We start from the raw sequence: 22,030 nt of genomic DNA, 5'->3' as shown, positions 1-22,030 counted from the left end.
AAGATGAAGAATTGGACTTCAGTATTAAGTCGCTGATAAAGGAGGGGTTTGTAGGAGTAAAACTAGATAAAAATTGACAAGAGTGGTCTTGCATAAAACTAAAATCTGAAGCCTCATCTATAAAGCAGTAGGTGTGCAAAAACCTACTACACTATATTGCCAAAAGTATTCGCTCATCTGCCTTTAGACGCATATGAACTTAAATGACATCCCATTCTTAATCCATAGGGTTTAATATGATGTCGGCCCACCCTTTGCAGCTATAACAGCTTCAACTCTTCTGGGAAGGCTTTCCACAAGGTTTAGGAGTGTGTTTATGGGAATTTTTGACCATTCTTCCAGAAGTGCATTTGTGAGGTCAGACACTGATGTTGGACGAGAAGGCCTGGCTCACAGTCTTCACTCTAATTCATCCCAAAGGTGCTCTATCGGGTTGAGGTCAGGACTCTGTGCAGGCCAGTCAAGTTCTTCCACACCAAACTCGCTCATCCATGTCTTTATGGACCTTGCTTTGTGCACTGGTGCGCAGTCATGTTGGAACAGGAAGGGGCCATCCCCAAACTGTTCCCACAAAGTTGGGAGCATTGAATTGTCCAAAATCTCTTGGTATGCTGAAGCATTCAGAGTTCCTTTCACTGGAACTAAGGGGCCAAGCCCAGCTCCTGAAAAACAACCCCACACCATAATCCCCCCTCCACCAAACTTCACAGTTGGCACAATGCAGTCAGACAAGTACCGTTCTCCTGGCAACCGCCAAACCCAGACTCGTCCATCAGATTGCCAGATGGAGAAGCGTGATTCGTCACTCCAGAGAACGCGTCTCCACTGCTCTGGAGTCCAGTGGCGGCATGCTTTACACCACTGCATCCGACGCTTTGCATTGCACTTGGTGATGTATGGCTTGGATGCAGCTGCTCGGCCATGGAAACCCATTCCATGAAGCTCTCTATGCACTGTTCTTGAGCTAATCTGAAGGCCACATGAACTTTGGAGGTCTGTAGCGATTGACTCTGCACAAAGTTGGCGACCTCTGCGCACTATGCGCCTCAGCATCCGCTGACCCCGCTCCGTCATTTTACGTGGCCTACCACTTCGTGGCTGAGTTGCTGTCATTCCCAATCGCTTCCACTTTGTTATGATACCACTGACAGTTGACTGTGGAATATTTAGTAGCGAGGAAATTTCACGACTGGACTTGTTGCACAGGTGGCATCCTATCACAGTACCATGCTGGAATTCACTGAGCTCCTGAGAGCGGCCCATTCTTTCACAAATGTTTGTAGAAGCAGTCTGCATGCCTAGGTGCTTCATTTTATACACCTGTGGCCATGGAAGTGATTGGAACACCTGAATTCAATTATTTGGATGGGTGAGCGAATACTTTTGGCAATATAGTGTATTTCATTAGTCTTATTTACTTTACTTTCTCCTGGATCTTGTATTCTGATGCTGCAGTGTATTGTTCACCATGTTGCAAAAGGCTGTATTTTTTGTTAGCATTGTAGGCAACATTCATAACAGTAAACACACAAGCACAGCGGCCCCTCAGTACACTAGAATGGATGGGAAAAACATAGCTGTTTATCAAGCGCTGAAACTTCACTTGGTGCAGAACAATCTGGAATAATGTTAAACATTGTGACAGTCACCTCTTTGCAACCTGAATGTTAAATCTTTGTGACACTTGCACTAAAAACAGTCTAGACGCAGCACAACAAATGAAACAGAACACAGGTGTCTCGACATGTGTTTTTGAAACCTGAAGTTCTTATTAACTTCAAACAGTGTCTAAAAATTTGCCGGTCACTGCGTGAGATACTGAAGAAACAGCGAGACGCGGTGCAGCAGTCAAGGACGTTCGTCCAGCGCGTTTACATAGGAAAACAATGAAAAAACTTGTTTGGTGTGAACGGCCCCTAACTCATCCGTTCGCGCGTATCTGAGCATGTGAGTGAAACAAGTTCAGAAGGCCTATATATTATTTCTAAAATTACAAACCCAAAGTCCTACTGACCTGAACCCGGCAGCTTCTAACGTGAACCGCTTTGAGAGTGCTGACAACGGCGTGTTCGCGCGTGTATCCAGAACAACATGTCACTTCAAGCGGTTTTTACTGAGCTTTCCTACCGGGGTGGGGGCCCTCTTGACGTCCAGGGCCCCACGCAATTGTGTGGTTTGCGTTGGTGGTTAAAACCACTACAGGGCGTCTGTATCCGATGCACGCAGAAGGCAGTCTAAAAGGTAAGGCGTGTGTTTAACCACAATATGTTTTACTATACTTATAAATATATTAGTGTGCTTCTATTACATGATCATGCCGATTATTTTAGGTCCCCTAACCCAACCTCACTCTTGATCCTAACCAATTAGCAACTATATAAATCATGAGGTTTCGTGTATAACATTGTTGATAATTGGTTAGTTTTAAAGATGGGGTTGGGTAAATTTAGTGACAATAATTTACATTTATATTACACAATTTTTTAGATATTTTTAAGCACCCTACCCCACAATTCTGCCTAAACCTAACCAGTTTTCAACAAGACATAAGCAGATAAAAGTATCACTTATTTAACAAAAAAATTAAATAAAATAATACAAAAGCACTATAATAATTCCAAACCATACGATAGCATTGTGCCATGAACAGAGTGAAACTGAAGATTTTAATCGTCAGTCTTTGACGCCGAACGTTTGTCACTGAAAGCAATGTGCTTGCTGGATGCATCGGAAACTGATGCCAAAGGGTGCTTTTGGTGTCCACCTGCTGACGCGCCTGTTGACACTTCGGGAGTGAGAACAGGTTGTTGTGTCTATACTTTTGAAACAGTGAGTATTTTAATGTTTACAGATTATTGACCCCATTGACTTCCATTGTAAGTGACTCACTGGAACACACATTAGTGCTTTTTTAAAGAAAAGGAGGGACGAGTCGAAATTAAATTTGTGGTAATCAGCATTTTTTGTGCTCTATTTACTTCCATTGCTGTTTAGGAAAAACAATTGAGAGATGAACGAGATATCTCTGGTGATGTTTCTTTCCTGTGCGAGTGTGACATTATTTAAATGGTGTGTGTTGAAGATTGTGAGCAGTAGAGATGTGTTAATAACACAATTACACTGGGCTGTTTCCCACAGTCAAACAGTCACACTTTAACATGAACACATTAACACCTTCAAATTGGCTGGAAAATATAATGATCCGCTCAGAATAACTGCGAATACACACCAGACTTTGCTTTGGACCCGCTCTGCTATTCCCAATCCACCTTGTGTGTGTGTGTGTCTATAAAACCTCCTTTTGGGAACATCCACCAAGGTGAAAATGATTCATATACATTAAATAATGTTGTTTTTTTAGTGCTATGGTTCAGGTTTGGGGTAGTCTGTAGTGTTATAATCAGCTTTATATAAAAACTAGAAGATTTATATAAAAGTTGATGGCTAAATAAACGTGTGTGTGTTCATAGAAATTGCCTAGAAGGAGGCAGATGAGCGTGCGAGATATAAAGCAAGAGAGAGAGACGGAGAGAGAGAGCAGGTATTCCCATATGGTGTTGTTCTGTAACTCACTTGCATAATTCATATCCTTAATAATTCACAGCCTCATAGATGATCTGATTCCATTAACCAGCACACACACACACACACACAGACGCGCACACACACACACACACACACACACACACAGACACACTCTTACACACACACGCACAGAGACACACACACATTCAGATGGTCAGATCGAACATGCTGGAATGCATGTGTGTGTGTGTGTGTGTGTGTGTTTATTTACTGTAGCTGTAGTTTGGGGACGTCCTCAATTGGAAAAACATTTCCTAAATAAATAATGTTACACAAACTCGTATGACTTTCTTTCTTGGATGTACAGTATGATGTGTTTTTGTATATACAATAAGTCAATGTGCTCCAAAACTTTGAATCTCCAAAAACAAAGCACATAAAGGCAGCATATAAGTAATCCATTTGACTCCAGTGGTTTAATCCATGTCTTCTGAAGCGATCCGATCAGTTTTGGTGAGAAACGGACCAAAATTTAAGGCATTTTTTTATTATAAATCTTGACTTACACAAGTGCTAGAAATACAGTGTGTTACGGCTCAGATGTTTAAATAAATCTGGTCGCAGTGGTTGTTTCCTCGTTAATGAAATGTTTTGGTATCCAGATGCTGTTGGTGTGTGTTATCGAGATGTCTTGCATGAGCATAAGGATAAAAATAAATGGTGTGTTTGCGTTTCTGTGCAGGTGGTATATTTGAGTCGATAGAGAGTGGCCCGTCCGGACCGGAGGAACTGGCCTTTAAATTTGCACTGAACACCATTAACAGAAACCGAACGCTTTTGCCCAACACAACGCTTACATACGACATCCAGAGAATCAACGTCTTTGACAGTTTCGAGGCCTCCAGAAAAGGTGAGTCGACAAGATGTGTGTCTGTATGTATTTGTGTGTGTTTGTGTGTGTGAGTGTGTGTGTGTCTGTGTGTGTTTGTGTGTGTGTGTAATATTTGTGTTTTCTAGGCCTGGAAAATTCAAGGAAATTAAAAAATTATCAAAAGTCATGGAAATTTCTATAGTAAACATTTTTTTAGATTTAGATTTTAAATTTATAGTAGATTGCAGTTGTGTAGAATAAAACTTGCTCACAAGCAGTAGTGATGTTCGATTTGTCTGTGAATTGTTCTTTATAGTTTTGAGTTGTTGTTTTTTTCTCTGATTGGCCAAAACTGTTCACAAATTGGTCTAAATAATTCACTAGCAAATCCGTCTGAATCAAAATGATTTTTACATCTATATTAGATCTATATCATGTGTTTTACCCTTGTCCCAGACCAAGACTTTTAATCTTTAAATATGAAAATGTATCGTTAAAATGTTAATTGTTACATTTTCAAAGCTCTGATAATGAAAACAAAGAGTAAAATAACCATGAACTATTTCAATATGTATTGTGAGAAAATCATTTACAAATTATGACAAATTGTAATTTCCACCAATTACCAACAATGTGCGCAATAGAAACCAAGTAATATTGTAAATGTCCTGTAGCTCGTCACTCATCCCTGTTTTATCATGTTTTAAGGGAGTTTATTTTCTAAAATTGGCCATAGTTGAGGAAGCATCCAAGAATGGCATGACAGAAGTTTTGATTTTCCTGGAAATGATTCGAGTCTCACAACTGTCTCATCTCAAATACATTTAAACATTTGTGTGCTTTTCCTGAAAATAGCCTCAAATAAAAAAAGGATTCTTATTTTCTCTCTCTCTCTCTTGGCCTAGTTTTATGTGCTTTGCCATTTCAAACAGAGCACTTCAGCTGGCCTCATTTGTAATTTTAATGACCCTTTTTTCTCCGGCTGCTTTGCGTTGTGGTTGTAACTGCAGAATGAAAAGTGAAATCAAGTTCAGTTTAGACAAATACCATCTGAGGAGCTTTTGCCATCAAACCACTTCTGCTTTAAACCTGTAGACTGAGATGAAATGGACAAACATGAATCAGATGAATCTCTGTGTTAGTGACCTCAAAAACATTTGTGTTTTTACTATCAAATGGGAGAGAGAAGTGTCTGTTTACCATGTGTATGTTAAAATAATAGTAACTGACACATATTCTTCGTCCAATCACCAGCCTGCGAGCAGCTCTCCCTGGGTGTGGCAGCAATCTTTGGCCCCTCCCACAGCTCGTCAGCCAATGCGGTGCAGTCTATCTCTAATGCTCTGGGCGTCCCTCACATTCAGACGCGCTGGAAGCATCAGGTGTCTGACAACAGAGACGCGTATTACGTCAGTCTGTACCCGGATTTCTCCTCCCTCAGTCGTGCAATACTGGATCTAGTGCACTTCTTCAGATGGAAGATGGTCACTGTGGTGTATGATGACAGCACCGGTGAGTAGATCGCAACCAATCAAATTTGCAGCTGGTGAGCTCTCAGCCTGTCGGGCTGAATATGCAGCAAACTAGAGCAGAATAGCATGTGAAACAATAAAGACGTTTTCGTTCTTAAGACCGAAACATGCTCAGTGCAGATGCTTCTAGCTTCACAAGCTCGATTTCACATGTAGTTCCATTCCAAAATGTGTCAATTAAGCATGTGCAACCGGACATCTGCATATGCGTATTTATGCAAACTATGTTTCTGGCCTTACGCCTTTCATACAGACAAATATTCGTTTGAAAATGCATTTATTTCACAATGTTCACACCTCTCTTCCACATTATAACAGCGTTTTACTCCATTGAAAACATCCTGGATACTTTCGTAACCTCCGTTCCCTGATGGAGGGAACGAGACATTGTGTCAATGTAGTGACACTAGGGGTCACTCTTGGGAGCCCCAAACACCTATGATTTTGAAAAAAGGCCAATGGGAATTGGCGAGTGGAATTTGCATGCCACTCCCCCGGACATATGGGTATAAAAGGAGCTGGCTCGCAACCACTCATTCAGGTTTTGTGCTGAGGAGCAGAGACAAGGTTCCGGCCATTTCAGTGGGTAGTTCAGTATTGTGGCAAGAGGGACACAACATCTCATTCCCTCCATCAGGGAACGGAGGTTACGAAAGTAACCAGGATGTTCCCTATCTGTCACTCACTCGACGTTGTATCGATGTAGTGACACTAGGGGTCCCTATACGAAATGACACAATAAGCTGAACTGTGTTACGTGGACTGGCGGTGTGAGACGGGCAGACTGCTGTGTGCCTTGTAGCCAGCGCACCAGGCCATCACGTAACCTCCCCCAACGTTCTTATGAGCATCGAATGGTCCTTTGGGAAGAAGTCAACTTGCCCAACAAATAGGGACAGGCTAGCCCAGCCGTGGCCTCTTTTCCTCTTTTTTCCCCCAAAAAGAGTGGAATTTTGTTTACCGGCTGGGGGCCATAAGTGTCTATGTCGGGGGGGGGGTGTGTCACTCCCAAGGGGAAGACACCACGGAGACCACACGGCCTCCTCCCATGGCAGCGCTTGCAGGTTCACCACCTGATCCCTAAACGGGGTCGTGGGAACCTTGGGCACATAGCCCGGTCGGGGTCTCAGGATCACGTGAGTGTAGCCCGGACCGAACTCCAGGCACGTTTCGCTGACAGAGAACGTCTGCAGGTCCCCTACCCTCTTGATGGAAGTGAGCGCAGTCAGGAGGGCAGTCTTCAAAGAGAGTGCCTTAAGCTCAACTGACTCCAGGGGCCCGAAGGGAGCTCCCCGTAGACCCCGAAGAACTACAGAGAGGTCCCACGAGGGGATGAGGCGCGGCCTGGAGGGATTCAACCTCCTAGCACCTCTCAGGAACCTGATGATCAAGTCGTGCTTCCCCAAATACTTACCATCTACTGCATCGTGATGTGCTGAAATGGCGGCTACATACACCTTCAAGGTGCAAGCCTCTCCTGCAGGAAGGAAAGCCCTGATCTGACTGTGCATCTCTGGGGGTCTTCAGTAAGAACGCCACTTAGTGAACAGATGCAACTTCAAGGCATACAGGCGCCTCATAGAGGGAGCCTTAGACTGAGTGATCATGTCTACCACCACGGGTCGTAGGCCACTTAGGTCTTCTGTGTCCCATCCAAGGGCCAGACGTGGAGATTCCAGAGGTCTGGTCGTGGGTGCCAGATGGTGCCCCGTCCCTGAGAAACAAGGTCCTTCCTCAGGGGAATTCGCCAGGGGGGCTGTCACGAGGAGCGTGAGGTCCGAGAACCACATCTGGGTGGGCCAGTAGGGTGCTACTAGGACAACCTACTCCTCATCCTCCCTGACCTTGCACAGGGTCTGTGCAAGTAGACTCACTGGGGGAAACGCATATTTGCGTAGTCCTGGGGGCCAGCTGTGTGCCAGCACATCTATACCGAGGGGTGCCTCGGTCAGGGTGTACCAAAGCGGGCAGTGGGAGGATTCCCGGGAAGCAAACAGGTCTACCTGTGCTCGACCGAATCGACTCCATATCAGCTGGACCACCTGGGGGTGGAGTCTCCACTCTCCCCTGAGCGTGTCTGCTGCGGTGGTGAGGTCGCCCGGGATGTGAGTGGCTCGCAGCAACTTGAGGTGCTGCTGACTCCAGAAGAGGAGACGGCAGGCGAGTTGTGACATGCAACGGGAGCATAGGCCGCCTTGGCGGTTGATGTACGCTACCGTCGCTGTGTTGTCTGTCCAGACCAACACATGCTTGCCCTGGATCAATGGCCAGAGCCTCCGCAGGGCGAGCAGTACTGCCAACAACTCAAGGCAGTTGATGTGCCAATGCAGCCGCGGGCCAGTCCAAGTGCCATGATGCGGCTGGAGACCTGCTCTAGGGGAACCCCTGCCCGTAGAAATGCTAGGTCGGTCCAAGGGCTGAAGAGGCGGCGACAGATCGGCGTGACGACCACGCGATGTGTCCCGTGGTGCCATGCCCATCTCGGGACTCGAGTCTGAAGCCAGTGCTGAAGCGGTCTCAAGGACAAGGACAGGCCGAAGGGGAGGACCTTGAACTGGTATGCCCGGCCCTCAAAAGCGAGGTCGGTTACCGAGCGCAGCTCCTGCATCAATCCCAGGTCAGAACTTCCCTCATGCAGTCCTCTTAGCACCTTGGCTTGGTGCACTTGCAGGGAGAGCCATGGCGTGCAGGGCAGAGGCGGCCTGTCCAGCGGCACCACAGGCCTTAGTCGCCAGAGACGATGTAACCCTACAGGCACTGGACGGGGGTTTCAGGCAGCCCCGCCAGGTGGCGCCGTTTTGCGGGCACTGCAACCGCCTTATCCACCTGGGGAATCGCCGAGTACCCCCTGGCAGCCCCACCATCGAGGGTAGGGAGAGCGGAGGAGCTCAGAGACCGGGTCCAGGCAGTGAAAGGTGCCCGCCAAGACCTCGTGGGCTCCTCATGCACCTCCGGGAAGAAAGGGACCAGGGCGGGGCATGGCTGTGAGCGGCGCTCCGGGCCCAGGACCCAATCGTCAGGCTGTGAGGGTTCAGGGGGGGTTAAGGGTTCCACTCCAGCCCGATACATGCAGCCGCCCGGGCAAGCATGGCTGCCAGCTGCGCATCAGTCTGCGAATGGGCGACCGCACCCGAAGGTGGGAGCCCAGTCGAGTCCTCAGAGTCAGACTGGCAGCCCACTCTCCGATGCTACAATCGAGAGCTCATCGGCCGAAACGAGATCGCAAACTCACCCTGAGACAAGCCGGCAGTCTCATCCCAGTGGGTCAAAGAGCGTACTGGAGAATGGGAGGTCCGTGGGGAGTTACCCGGCAGAGTGGCTCCCACTGGGGTCTCCAAATCGCCCCCAGTGCTAACCGACGCGGCCTCAAACCTGTAGGTAGAAGGACCGAGGCGGGGGGCTGCTGGGGTGGTCTTTCCCTCTAACGAAGGAAAAACCGCGACCGCAACGTTGCCATGGTCACGCTCTCGCTGTGAGAACATGACCCATCCAGGAATGCTGTCTCCACGTGGGCAGCTCCCAAGCACATAATACTGCGATCGTGGCCATCGGAAGCGGAGAGGTAATGACCGCAACCAGGAAATACACACAAACGGAGAGGCATCTTTAAAAAGACGCTCTCTGTTAATGCCACTCTTTTAGAAGGGAAAACATACTCTTTCAGTAGGAAGAATATACTCTTTTAGCTGCTGAAGTGCCCAGGGGCATTCTCTGCACTTCTCCAGTGCAAGAAGGGGAGAAGCCGCTGTAATGTGCTGTAAATCCAACAGCTTTTTGTGGTGAATGGATCGGCAGAGTAATTCAGCTCACTAAACACAACCGCTCGGCTCCGAAGAGAAAATCTGAATGAGTGGTTTCGAGCCAGCTCCTTTTATACCCGTATGTCTGGGGAAGTGGCATGCAAATTCCACTCGCAAATTCCCATTGGCCTTTTTTCAAAATCAGAGGTGTTTGGAGCTCCCAAGAGTGACCCCTAGTGTCACAACATCGAGTGAGTGACAGATAGGGAACAGAACGTTTCGAAAATGCTCTCCATTACCGCATACTTTGGAAAATGATGATGTTACAAAACTGAAAACGGATTAGTGTGGACATGGCCTAAGATTTCAAACAGTTGCATGATTAATTCAGCGAGTGGCATCCAGTGAATAGAGGTAGACGATATATTGGTTTTACTGATTAATCGGTGTCGATAGTTTCTTTTTGGAACTATCGGTTATCGTCAAACATCTATGCCGATAGTTGCTGATAGTTTTTTAAAATTATTATTATTATCGGTTTTACCGATTAATCAGTCCTGAGAGTTGCTTTTTGGAGCTATTGGTTATCGTCAAACATCTATGCCGATAGTTGCCGATAGTTTTTTAAAGTTATTATTATTATCGGTTTTACCAATTAATCGGTCCCGAGAGTTGCCTTTTGGAACTATTGGTTATCTGCAAACATCTATGCCAATAATTGCTGATAGTTTTTTAAAATTATTATTATTATTATCGGTTTTGCCAATTATTTGGTCCTGAGAGTTGCCTTTTGGAACTATTGGTTATCTGCAAACATCTATGCTGATAGTTGCCAATAGTTTTTAAAATTATTATTATTATTATCGGTTTTACCGATAAATCGGTCCCGAGAGTTGCCTTTTGGAACTATCGGTTATCTGCAAACATCTATGCCAATAGTTGCCAATGTTTTTTCTATTATTATTATTTATTTATTTTATTTATTTATAATTTATATATAGGCTATAAAAAGCTTAATTTGATTAATATTTACATGCAGAGAATTGAAACAAGGCCAAGTCTCTGTCATTTAAAAAAAAGCCCCCACTGTATTTTGGGCTTGTTTATAGTTAAAAGTCCCATGCTATGCACAAAATCTTAATTTTACTAGTTATTATTGGGATTTTGTTTGCACAATAAACTGCTTTTTGGATTTTATTCATTTTTGGACTCTTTTAGCCTCAGTGTTTGTGCACGTCTAAGGAAAGTCTATAAATGTTTTTTTAACTTTTGGCCAATTAATCAGTTATTGGTCTTTTCCACCACCTTAGTTATCGCTGTCAGCAAAATCCACTATTGGTCGAACTCTAGTGATTACCCGGGAAACAAATATGATTATTTTGTATTTTTAATTACATTTTGTGTAAAAATGTCTTGTGCTAAAAATGCATCAAGGTGTTGATATTTCTTCTGATTCATTTATCAGTCATCACAACAGTAGTATCCAGCGCAGTGTATTTTTAAATTTGACAAAATTTCAGTCCAAAATGAACTGTTGCCACACCTACCAATGGCGAGTAAACTGAGATTATTTATCAGCCATAAAAATGTGTCATATATGAGATCATATATGAGTCAGTGAAGCTGTCATAAAAAGATGAGCACACATCGTGATTTTGTTCCTGAATTATGGTAGTTTTATGTAATAATATTCCTCATATGTGTCGCCACAGAGAGTTCTGGAGAATAAAGAAAACTCTAGGCATCCTAGATAAAATTCTGATGGTACATTTTTCACTAAGGTAAAAGTCATTAGAAGAAGCGCAAGTCACGACAATTGTTTTTTTTCTTTGATTTGAATTGCTGAAATGAACACTAGAGTCTAGAGGTCGACCGATAGTGGATTTTGCCGATACTGATAACTAAGGTAAGGAAAAAGGCAGATAACCAATTAATTGACCAGTAGTTTTTTTGGTTTTTTTTAAGAATTATAAAAAAGTACTTAGTCTTTCCGTACAATGAAGGGCACAGACATTGAGGCCAAAATGAATAAAATCCCAAAAGCAGTTTATTGTGCAACCAAAATCCCAATAACAACCAAAAAAATTAGGATTTGGTGCATAATGCAGAACTTTTAGCTATAAACAAGCCCGGAATACACCTGGGACACTTATTTTGAAATGATAGAGACTTGGCTGCATTACAATGCTGTACAGTATACACCGATCAGCCACAACATTAAAACCACCTGCCTAATATTGTGTAGGTCCCCCTCGTGCTGCCAAAACAGCGCCAAGCCGCATCTCAGAATAGCATTCAGAGATGATATTCTTCTCACCACAATTATACAGAGCGGTTATCTGAGTTACCGTAGACTTTGTCAGAAATACTCAAAGCAGCCCATCTGGCACCAACAATCGTCCATGCGATTATCTAATCAGCCAGTCGTGTTGCAGCAGTGCATAAAATCATGCAGATACAGGTCAGGAGCTTCAGTTAATATTCACATCAACCATCAGAATGGGGAAAAAATGTGATCTCAGTGATTTGGACCGTGGCATGCTTGTTGGTGCCAGATGGGCTGCTTTGAGTATTTCTGGGATTTTCACACACAACAGTCTCTCGTATTTACTCAGAATGGTGCCAAAAACAAAAAACATCCAGTGAGCGGCAGTTCTGGTCAACAGAGAATGGCCAGACTGGTTTGAACTGATAAAGTCTATGGTAACTCAGATAACCGCTCTGTATAATTGTGGTGAGAAGTATATAATCTCTGAATGCTATTCTGAGATGCGTATTGGCGCTGTTTTGGCAGCATGAGGGGGACCTACACAATATTAGGCAGGTGCTTTTAATGTTGTGGCTGATTGGTTGTAGGGATGCACCGATACCACTTTTTCTCTTCCGATCCGATTCCGATATCGGAAATCACAGTATCGGCCGATACCGATACCGATCCCGATCCGATACCAGTGTTGTTCTTTTGCATAATCGGTTTAGAATATCTTTACATTATTGTGTGGAACTAATTGGGTGTGCTCTTTAATTGGTAAAGAAACACATTATTTCAATATAAATGTATAGGTTTTTTTTTTTTTTTGCAAAATTTTCTCAACTTGTATCTGGACTTTAAAGGATTCAGATCTCTTTTTTGTTCAATTTAGTTGTAAGGCATCAGCTCACTTTCATTCACACAGTTATTTTTTGGAACCCATTCAACTTAAATATGATTAATTTGTAAACAAGTGATAATAATAATAATATATTACAATAGTAATATATAGTAATATATCTCAATAGTGCACCTTTTGTCACGGATCCACCGGTCTCTCTCTCTCTCTCTTTCTTCCTCACTGCCGTCACAGAGCTCACTCTCCCCTGAGTTCTGATTACATGCACCTGCATATCATTAGTGGCTAATCAAGGACTGCATATATACTCCACTTTCACACTGTTTGTCTGTTCTCATCAGTAGTATCTCTGAGACTCCACACCTTTCTACCATGTCAAACATACCTGTGTCTTCATTATTGCATGCAAGTATCATAAGACTGTTGTGAGTTATCTGTTCATCGTATCTATACCCTGTCTGGATATTACTCACCTGCCACTCTGCTCAACTGGATTTACTCACAATGTTTACATCACTGTTTCAATCATCTGTTCAATAAGCCCTGCTACTGAGTTCATATCTCTGCCTCCGTGAGTCTCTCCGTGACACCTTTAACTTTTAAAACCCTCACGCTTTTATTTTGACATTCTGAACTCTCCAGGAAGTCCTGTATGTGTCTGTTTGTAGGCAAGTTCACAGTAGTTTAATTCGCTTCTTATTCAAATTCTGGTAAAATTCTCCTCTGGTGCTGTTCTAAATGCATATAAGTGAACCGAACTATTGAGCATCTACATTTGAGATGTTGTTCATGAGTAGCGCTCAAATATTGCACTGGAGCTGTGCATGCATTTTATATATTTACTTATTAAACAGCCTTTTGTGATTCACAGAGCTATCGCCCGTCTTCAAGTGGCTTTGAATAAAATGCATGAGTCATATGAACTACTTCAATGGTGTTTTAATGGTTCTTTTATGTCATTTTTTGAGCTTGACAGCAACGAACATGACTAACACACAGTTTCAGATTTGGATCGGGCTCGTCGGACCGATACCCGATCCGTCTAAAAGCTTCAGTATCGGAGCTGATACCAATCCAGGTATCGGATCAGTGCATCCCTAATTAGAAGCTTTTTATAGCCTTTATATTCACCAGATGAACAGTTTTGTATAGTTTTTGTATATATAGTTTTGTATGTATGGTGTATGTATATATATATATATATATATATATATATATATATATATATATATATATATATATATATATATATATATATATATATATATATATATATATATATATATATACACTATATTGCCAAAAGTATTCGCTCATCTGCCTTTAGACGCATATGAATTTAATTGACATCCCATTCTTAATCCATAGGGTTTAATATGACGTCGGCCCACCCTTTGCAGCTATAACAGCTTCAACTCTTCTGGGAAGGCTTTCCACAAGGTTTAGGAGTGTGTTTATGGGAATTTTTGACCATTCTTCCAGAAGCGCATTTGTGAGGTCAGACACTGATGTTGGACGAGAAGGCCTGGCTCGCAGTCTTCGCTCCATTTCATCCCAAAGGTGCTCTATTGGGTTGAGGTCAGGACTCTGTGCAGGCCAGTCAAATTCTTCCACACCAAACTCGCTCATCCATGTCTTTATGGACCTTGCTTTGTGCACTGGTGCGCAGTCATGTTGGAACAGGAAGGGGCCATCCCCAAACTGTTCCCACAAAGTTGGGAGCATGGAATTGTCCAAAATCTCTTGGTATGCTGAAGCATTCAGAGTTCCTTTCACTGGAACTAAGGGGCCAAGCCCAGCTCCTGAAAAACAACCCCACACCATAATCCCCCCTCCACCAAACTTCACAGTTGGCACAATGCAGTCAGACAAGTACCGTTCTCCTGGCAACCACCAAACCCAGACTCGTCCATCAGATTGCCAGATGGAGAAGCGTGATTCGTCACTCCAGAGAACGCGTCTCCACTGCTCTAGAGTCCAGTGGCGGCGTGCTTTACACCACTGCATCCGACGCTTTGCATTGCACTTGGTGATGTATGGCTTGGATGCAGCTGCTCGGCCATGGAAACCCATTCCATGAAGCTCTCTACGCACTGTTCTTGAGCTAATCTGAAGGCCACATGAACTTTGGAGGTCTGTAGCGATTGACTCTGCAGAAAGTTGGCGACCTCTGCGCACTATGCGCCTCAGCATCCGCTGACCCCGCTCTGTCATTTTACGTGGCCTACCACTTTGTGGCTGAGTTGCTGTCATTCCCAATCGCTTCCACTTTGTTATAATACCACTGACAGTTGACTGTGGAATATTTAGTAGGGAGGAAATTTCACGACTGGACTTGTTGCACAGGTGGCATCCTATCACAGTACCACGCTGGAATTCACTGAGCTCCTGAGAGCGGCCCATTCTTTCACAAATGTTTGTAGAAGAAGTCTGCATGCCTAGGTGCTTCATTTTATACACCTGTGGCCATGGAAGTGATTGGAACACCTGAATTCAATTATTTGGATGGGTGAGCGAATACTTTTGGCAATATAGTGTATATATATATGTATATATGTCATCAGATGAAGTATATGCAAAGATTGATGAGGAATAAAAAATGAGGAATAAAAAAAAAGAAAAACTATCGGCAACTATCGGTATAGATTTTTACCGATAACCGATAGTTCTAAAAAGCGACTATCGGCATCGATTAATTGGTAAAACCGATATATCGGTCTACCTCTACTAGAGGCGCTACAACAACGACTTTTATTCACTTTCACACAAATCACGAGTAAAACGGCAGATTATTAGTTCATAAACTCTTCGTTTTCACCCTATTCCTCACACAATGCTATCTTATGACATCTAAACACTTTTACTATAATGCATTACTCATTTTAACATTTGTATTACATAATCAACTACATTTACAAGCTTGTTCGAGTGTGATCAATTTGTGCAATAGCTCGATTATAATAAAGACTAAACTATCCACTCATTTTGTTTTCCTCCTCTGTAGTGATCTTTAAAGATGCTGAAAATATCACTCTCTCTCTTTTTGCTATGAGTCTTGTAGCTGCTTTTACCTCCTTAGTCTTTTCTAATTAATAGCAAGAATTTTATTACATTTTCCGAGCATTTCGTCTGTAATCATGCAAATTGAATCAAACCAGGAGCTGGAATCGTTTGTTTTAATGACATATTCAACAGCGGCTCATGCTGTTGGCAAATGCTGTTGGAAAACATATTCCACAGCTACTGTGACGCTAAAGTTGTAACTCTATTCAGTATTTTTTAGTGACCTGAAGCGTGGAAGCAAAATTTTAGAAAACACTGGCAGCTGTTTGTAATTGCTGTGTGATGTGTAAAAGGAGATTAGCTTCTGCTCGCATGCACAAATGACACTTGTGCTCATAAATACACAGCCAGAGGAATATTTCTACATTTCTGGAGGACTGTGTGGAAAAAGCACTTGAGCGAGACGGCAAGGTTTGTGTTGAAAGTGTGGAGTGTTGACATTCAAACAGAACACTGTAAAGATGCTCATTGCTTTCATTTATAACAGCATTCGAACATGAGATTTATAACACATCAGAGCAAAATACTGGAGTCTTAGAGATACATTAAAGGAATATTCCAGGTTAAATACAGCTTGAACTCTATGGACAGCTTTTGTGTGTGTGTGTTGAAAGTTTTGATTTATTGTTTTTTTTATGGTATCTTTTGCTAATGTCCTCAATCTCACTTCTAGTAGTGATGGAGGCGGTTGCCAGGCAACCATTAGTTACCCGTTGTTAAGATCATCTGAAGGCTCTGCTCGGCCCCTCCCTCTGAGTATCCCAAGATGCTCTGCTCAAATGAGACGCGTCCCAGCGGGGCGACATGTCCACACATGCCATCAGATCACTTTAGGCTGCCTAAAGACACACACACACACACTCACACACACACACATGTTGGTGCAGCTATCATTATGAGGACTCTCCATAGACATAATGATTTTTATACTGTATGAACTATAGATTCTATCCCCTAACCCTAACTCTACCCCTAAACCTAACCCTCACAAAAAACGTTCTGCATTTTTACATTTTCAATAAAACATCGTTTAATATGTTATTTCCCTTGTGAGGACCACCCAAAAGGTCCTCATAACCAGAAATGTCCTCACAAGTATAGCAAAACCTGTACACACACACACACACTCGCACACACACACACACGCACACACACACATGCTCTCTAACACACACACACACTCTCACACACTCACACACTCACAGACACACACACACACACACACTCATAGACACACACACACTCACAGACACACACACACTCACACAGAGACACACTCACAGACACACACACACTCACACAGAGACACACTCACAGACACACACTCACACACACATACACATACACACTCACACACACATACACATACACACTCTCACACACTCACTCACAGACACACACACACACACACACACACACACACACACATCACACAGACATACACACTCTCACACACTCACACACTCACAGACACACACACACACTCATAGACAGACACACACACACACACTCATACACTCACACACTCACAGACACACACTCACAGACCACACACACACACACACACACTCATAGACACACACACACTCACAGAGACACTCACAGACACACACACACACACACTCACACAGAGACACACTCACAGACACACACACTCACACACACACACTTACACACACACTCAGTTACACAAGACCGTTTGTTTCTGTCAGGTTGTGAAGACAATCGAGGACTGGAGGATGAAATATTTACAAGTGGATCTTACCAAAACAGGTCCAGCTCATATTTTACCCCTAAACTTAAAGAAAACAAAATAAGAAATTATATTTAACATAAAGAACATGAAGCCTATGTTTATTTGCATTGTGACATTATTTTCATTACAATTAACCTCTTTTCCTTAAATTCTCATTATTGTAGTGTAAAAAAAACAACAATTATATATTATTTAAATAAAGTATTTGTGGGTGTTTTTTCAACTTCAGGCACTTTCATGTCCCAATGGTTAATTTTTATTAAAACAAACACATTTCACCTTTTTTCTTTTTGTTATGTGAATGTCTCATTAAAACTTAATTGGTAAATTTGTACCAGGCCTTCGTCACTTATTTTTGGTACTTTTCAAATGTCTTTAATGTATACTGTAGATTTGACTGTTTTAGCCTTAATTATTATAAAAATATTGTCACAAACAATGCAAAAAATCTTAAAGGGACAGTTCACCCAAAAATGAAAATTCTCTCATCATTTACTCACCCTCATGCCATCCCAGATGTGTATGACTTTCTTTCTTTCTTCTGCAGAACACAAATGAAGATTTGTGTGTGAGAAACAGATCAATATTTAAATCGTTTTTTGCTAGAAATTCTCCTTCCTGCCCAGTAGGGGGGGGATGTGCACTAAGAATGTGAATCGCCAAAACAAAAGAGGAAGAATGTGAAAGTGAAAGTGGAGATTTATAGTAAAAAAAGGACTTAAATATTGATCTGTTTCTCACCCATACCTATCATATCTCTCCTGAAGACATGGATTAAACCACTGGAGTCTTATAGATTACTTTTATGCTGCCTTTATGTGCTTTTTGGAGCTTCAAAGTTCTGGTCACCATTCACTTGCATTGTATGCACCTACAGAGCTGAAATATTCTTCTAAATATCTTCATTTGTGTTCTGCAGAAGAAAGAAAGTCATACACATCTGGGATGGCATGAGGATGAGTAAATGATGAGAGAATTTTCATTTTTGGGTGAACTATCCCTTTACATTTCCCAAAAAATAGGCTGAATTTTCTGTATGCAAGAAATAATTTCAAATTTAATTTGATTGGACACACAGCGCTCTATTTTTGTGAGTGCGCTAAGCGCAGTGCAACGCGAAGACAGTTCGCTACATCTTATCCAATTTTCGTGAGTGCTTATTCTAAGCGAAATTTTCGTGTCAGTGTAAGGCGCAAGTGGGCATGTGTGGGAGTGTTTGCACTATCTGTGTGTGTGTGCACGCAAACTGTGTGTGTATTATACGTATGTTAATGAAGTGACACAAAGCACAATTTTCTATTTTCCTGAGATATCGCTCATTGCACTAAGATGTTTTAGAAGCACGTCTATTTTCAGCACAAAGTCTAAACTCAGTTCCTGCATTTGCAGTTTGGAGATTCCACCAGCAGGTGGTGATAAAGTTCATGTCCAAACTCTGAAAATATAGTGGCACATTAAATTATGTCTCTGACGATCACTGTTATAGCCGTTTTATGAATGAAAAATAAACCATGACCTCTAGAAAGTTTAACAAAAATCTCATAAATCTTTTAATTATTATTATTATTATTATGTTAATATTAAATGGTATATATATATATATATATATATATATATATATATATATATATATATATATATATTTATTTTATTTTTTATTTTTTTTATTTTTACAATTTCATTATTTTGATTATATTTTTGTTTAATTTGAAGTGTAATTTGAATTTAGAAATATTTTTGGTTACATTTTTTCGTGTTTCAATTTATTAATTTAGTTGTTCGACCAGTAGATGTGAAGAACAAGCCAATACAATCACTGTTAATACCAGCCATGATTTGTGTGTCAGTTATTAAATTTATTAATAATACTTATATTCTCGGGGGCCTGGGTAGCTCAGTGAGTAAAGACGCTGACTACCACCACTGAAGTCCCGAGTTCGAATCCAGGGCGTGCTGAGTGACTCCAGCCAGGTCTCCTAAGCAACCAAATTGGCCCGGTTGCTAGTGTGGGCAGAGTCACATGGGGTAACCTCCTCGTGGTCGCCATAATGTGGTTCTCGTTGTTGGTGGGGTGCGTGGTGAGTTGTGCATGGATGCTGCAGAGAACAGCGTGAAGCCTCCACACGTGCTACGTCTCCACGGTAACACACTCAACAAGCCACGTAATAAAATGCACGGATTGACGGCCTCAGACACGGAGGCAACTGAGATTCATCCTCCGCCACCCAGATTGAGGCGAATCACTACACCACCACGAGGACTTAGAGTGCATTGGGAATTGGGCATTCCAAATTGGGGATAAAAAATAAAAAATAAAATAATACTTACATTCTGTATATTTAACGGAGCATACATCCAGATCCTGACGAGAATCACATTTTCAATGCGTATAAAATGAGCGGGTCACTGTCATAGAAATATGCCTGACATTCAACAAGGACGCAGTTAATGCACAAAAGTACGCAAGTCCATATTTCTATTCTTCTAATTCATTGCATACAGTCCATTTACATGACTAACTTCTTCTGAATGTGCTGTCTTTGTTTATATCGCTGGTGTTTGAGGAAATGGACTATATAATAGGTGCAATAACCGGAGAAGAACCTCAGAATTAAATTGCACTTGATCCAGACTATTAGTGCATTGCACGTGCAATTTCACCAAACCCACTTGCGCCTAGACTCAGCGCATGCTTGCACAAAAATACCAAAACTTCATAGCCATGCCCACCGACTTTATGCTTTGTGCTCTTAATATATAGTGCCCACAGCCTTTAAGCATAAAAGCAGCAATTTCTCCTTTTAAATGTTAATAAGTCTATTTATTTTGTACTGTGTAATTAGTTGCATTTTATTTTTTGCATTTGTTCATTGGTTTGCGACCCACCAGTACAGAACCACAGCTCTGTATTCTTACACTGATATCTCTTAAAACAGAAAATGAAAAATATTTTTTTGTGGTGTAAGTGTCCTGGTGTACTCCCTTTGTGTGTTTGTGGCACATGCTGTCCGATATGGATCTGTTGTAGTGCTCCGTCAGTGTTGTGTCATGTGTGTCCCGCAGGTCTGATCCGTCTGCAGGAGCTCATTAAAGCTCCGTCCAGATATAACATCCGGCTGAAGATCCGACAGCTTGCCGTTGACACCAAGGACGCCAAACCGCTGCTCAAAGAGATGAAGAAATCCAAAGAGTTTCATGTTATCTTCGACTGCAGTCATGAGATGGCCGCGTGGATCCTCAAACAGGTGATTGTATAAAATCCTCTTCAGAAAGTTTCTCCAGCTCTCTAAAACAAGCACCGGGGGCTTTTTCCACAAATACAATCTCATTCCACATTTTTTTAAAGCATTAGAGGCAAAAATATTGGTTGGGAACTTTTAGATATGTTTGATAAACTGTTATCTACCATGAAATAACCACAGTAGCAAGTATTTAACACATCAGATGTCTGTAGCAACTCTTAAAATGGTTAATTAGGTCTGTCACACCTCAGAGTTGTTTCGAAATTATATTCAGTTCATTGTAATATAAACTGTTTTATTATTAGTTAATTCCCCTCATGACATAAAATTGGGACACCCAGGAAGTGACATCATTTCTACAACAAGGAGGGATGACAAATAAATAACTGTTGTTTGCCAACGATTGACTCACCTGTGTTTTATTTCTACCAAGGAATTTTAGGATCATTTTTAGATCGTTTTCTCTTGGAAGAATTCAATGAAAACTGTTAATATTTTAATTTAAAGACTTTAGTATTTTGGCAAATCGGAGCGCAGTTTGAGACATTGTTGAGATCTCTTGTGAAACATTATAGAGGTTTTTTTTTTTTTTTTTTTTTTTTATTGGGAGTCTCAAGTCTCTATTTGATCTCCTATTTAATCTCATTGCTGTCTAGAAGAAACAACTGTGATAAAAAGAGATCTCATTTCTGACTATTTATTTATTTTTTTTATATTTTTTGTCTTCCTGGATATTTTTGACCAGTTTTTACTAAAGAATAAACTAAAAGTTCGCTAGTTCGCTGTTCGAATCCCAGGGTGTGCTGAGTGACTCCAGCCAGGTCTCCTAAGCAACCAAATTGGCCTGGTTGCTAGGGAGGGTAGAGTCACATGGGGTAACCTCCTCGTGGTCGCTATAATGTGGTTCTCGCTCTCGGTGGGGCGTGTGGTGAGTTGTGCGTGGATGCCGCGGAGAATAGCGTGAAGCCTCCACACACACTATATCTCCGTGGTAACGCGCTCAACAAGTCATGTGATAAGATGCGCGAATTGACGGTCTCAGACGCGGAGGCAACTGAGATTCGTCCTCCACCACCCGGATTGAGGCGAGTCATTACGCCACCATGAGGACTTAGAGCACATTGGGAATTGGGCATTCCAAATAAAAAAATAAAAAAATTAAAAACTATAAACTATACATCACATTTTTGG

At 42.1% G+C, this 22,030-nt stretch overlaps 1 protein-coding gene across 2 annotated transcripts in view; it reads left to right on the top strand.

The window, feature by feature from the left end:
• LOC127436426 (glutamate receptor ionotropic, kainate 2-like) overlaps positions 1-22,030 on the top strand; it is a 91,744-nt gene that overhangs the window by 14,837 nt on the left and 54,877 nt on the right. For both annotated transcript variants that reach the window (XM_051690550.1, XM_051690549.1), the window contains exons 2-4: positions 4,268-4,435; positions 5,651-5,908; positions 20,661-20,842. In XM_051690550.1, the coding sequence (XP_051546510.1) occupies positions 4,268-4,435; positions 5,651-5,908; positions 20,661-20,842 (608 nt within the window). The remainder of the gene's footprint in view (positions 1-4,267; positions 4,436-5,650; positions 5,909-20,660; positions 20,843-22,030) is intronic.

Source organism: Myxocyprinus asiaticus, chromosome 47 (assembly GCF_019703515.2).
Source record: "Myxocyprinus asiaticus isolate MX2 ecotype Aquarium Trade chromosome 47, UBuf_Myxa_2, whole genome shotgun sequence".
Lineage (NCBI taxonomy): Eukaryota > Metazoa > Chordata > Actinopteri > Cypriniformes > Catostomidae > Myxocyprinus > Myxocyprinus asiaticus.
This window is presented reverse-complemented; position numbering and strand designations above follow the sequence as displayed.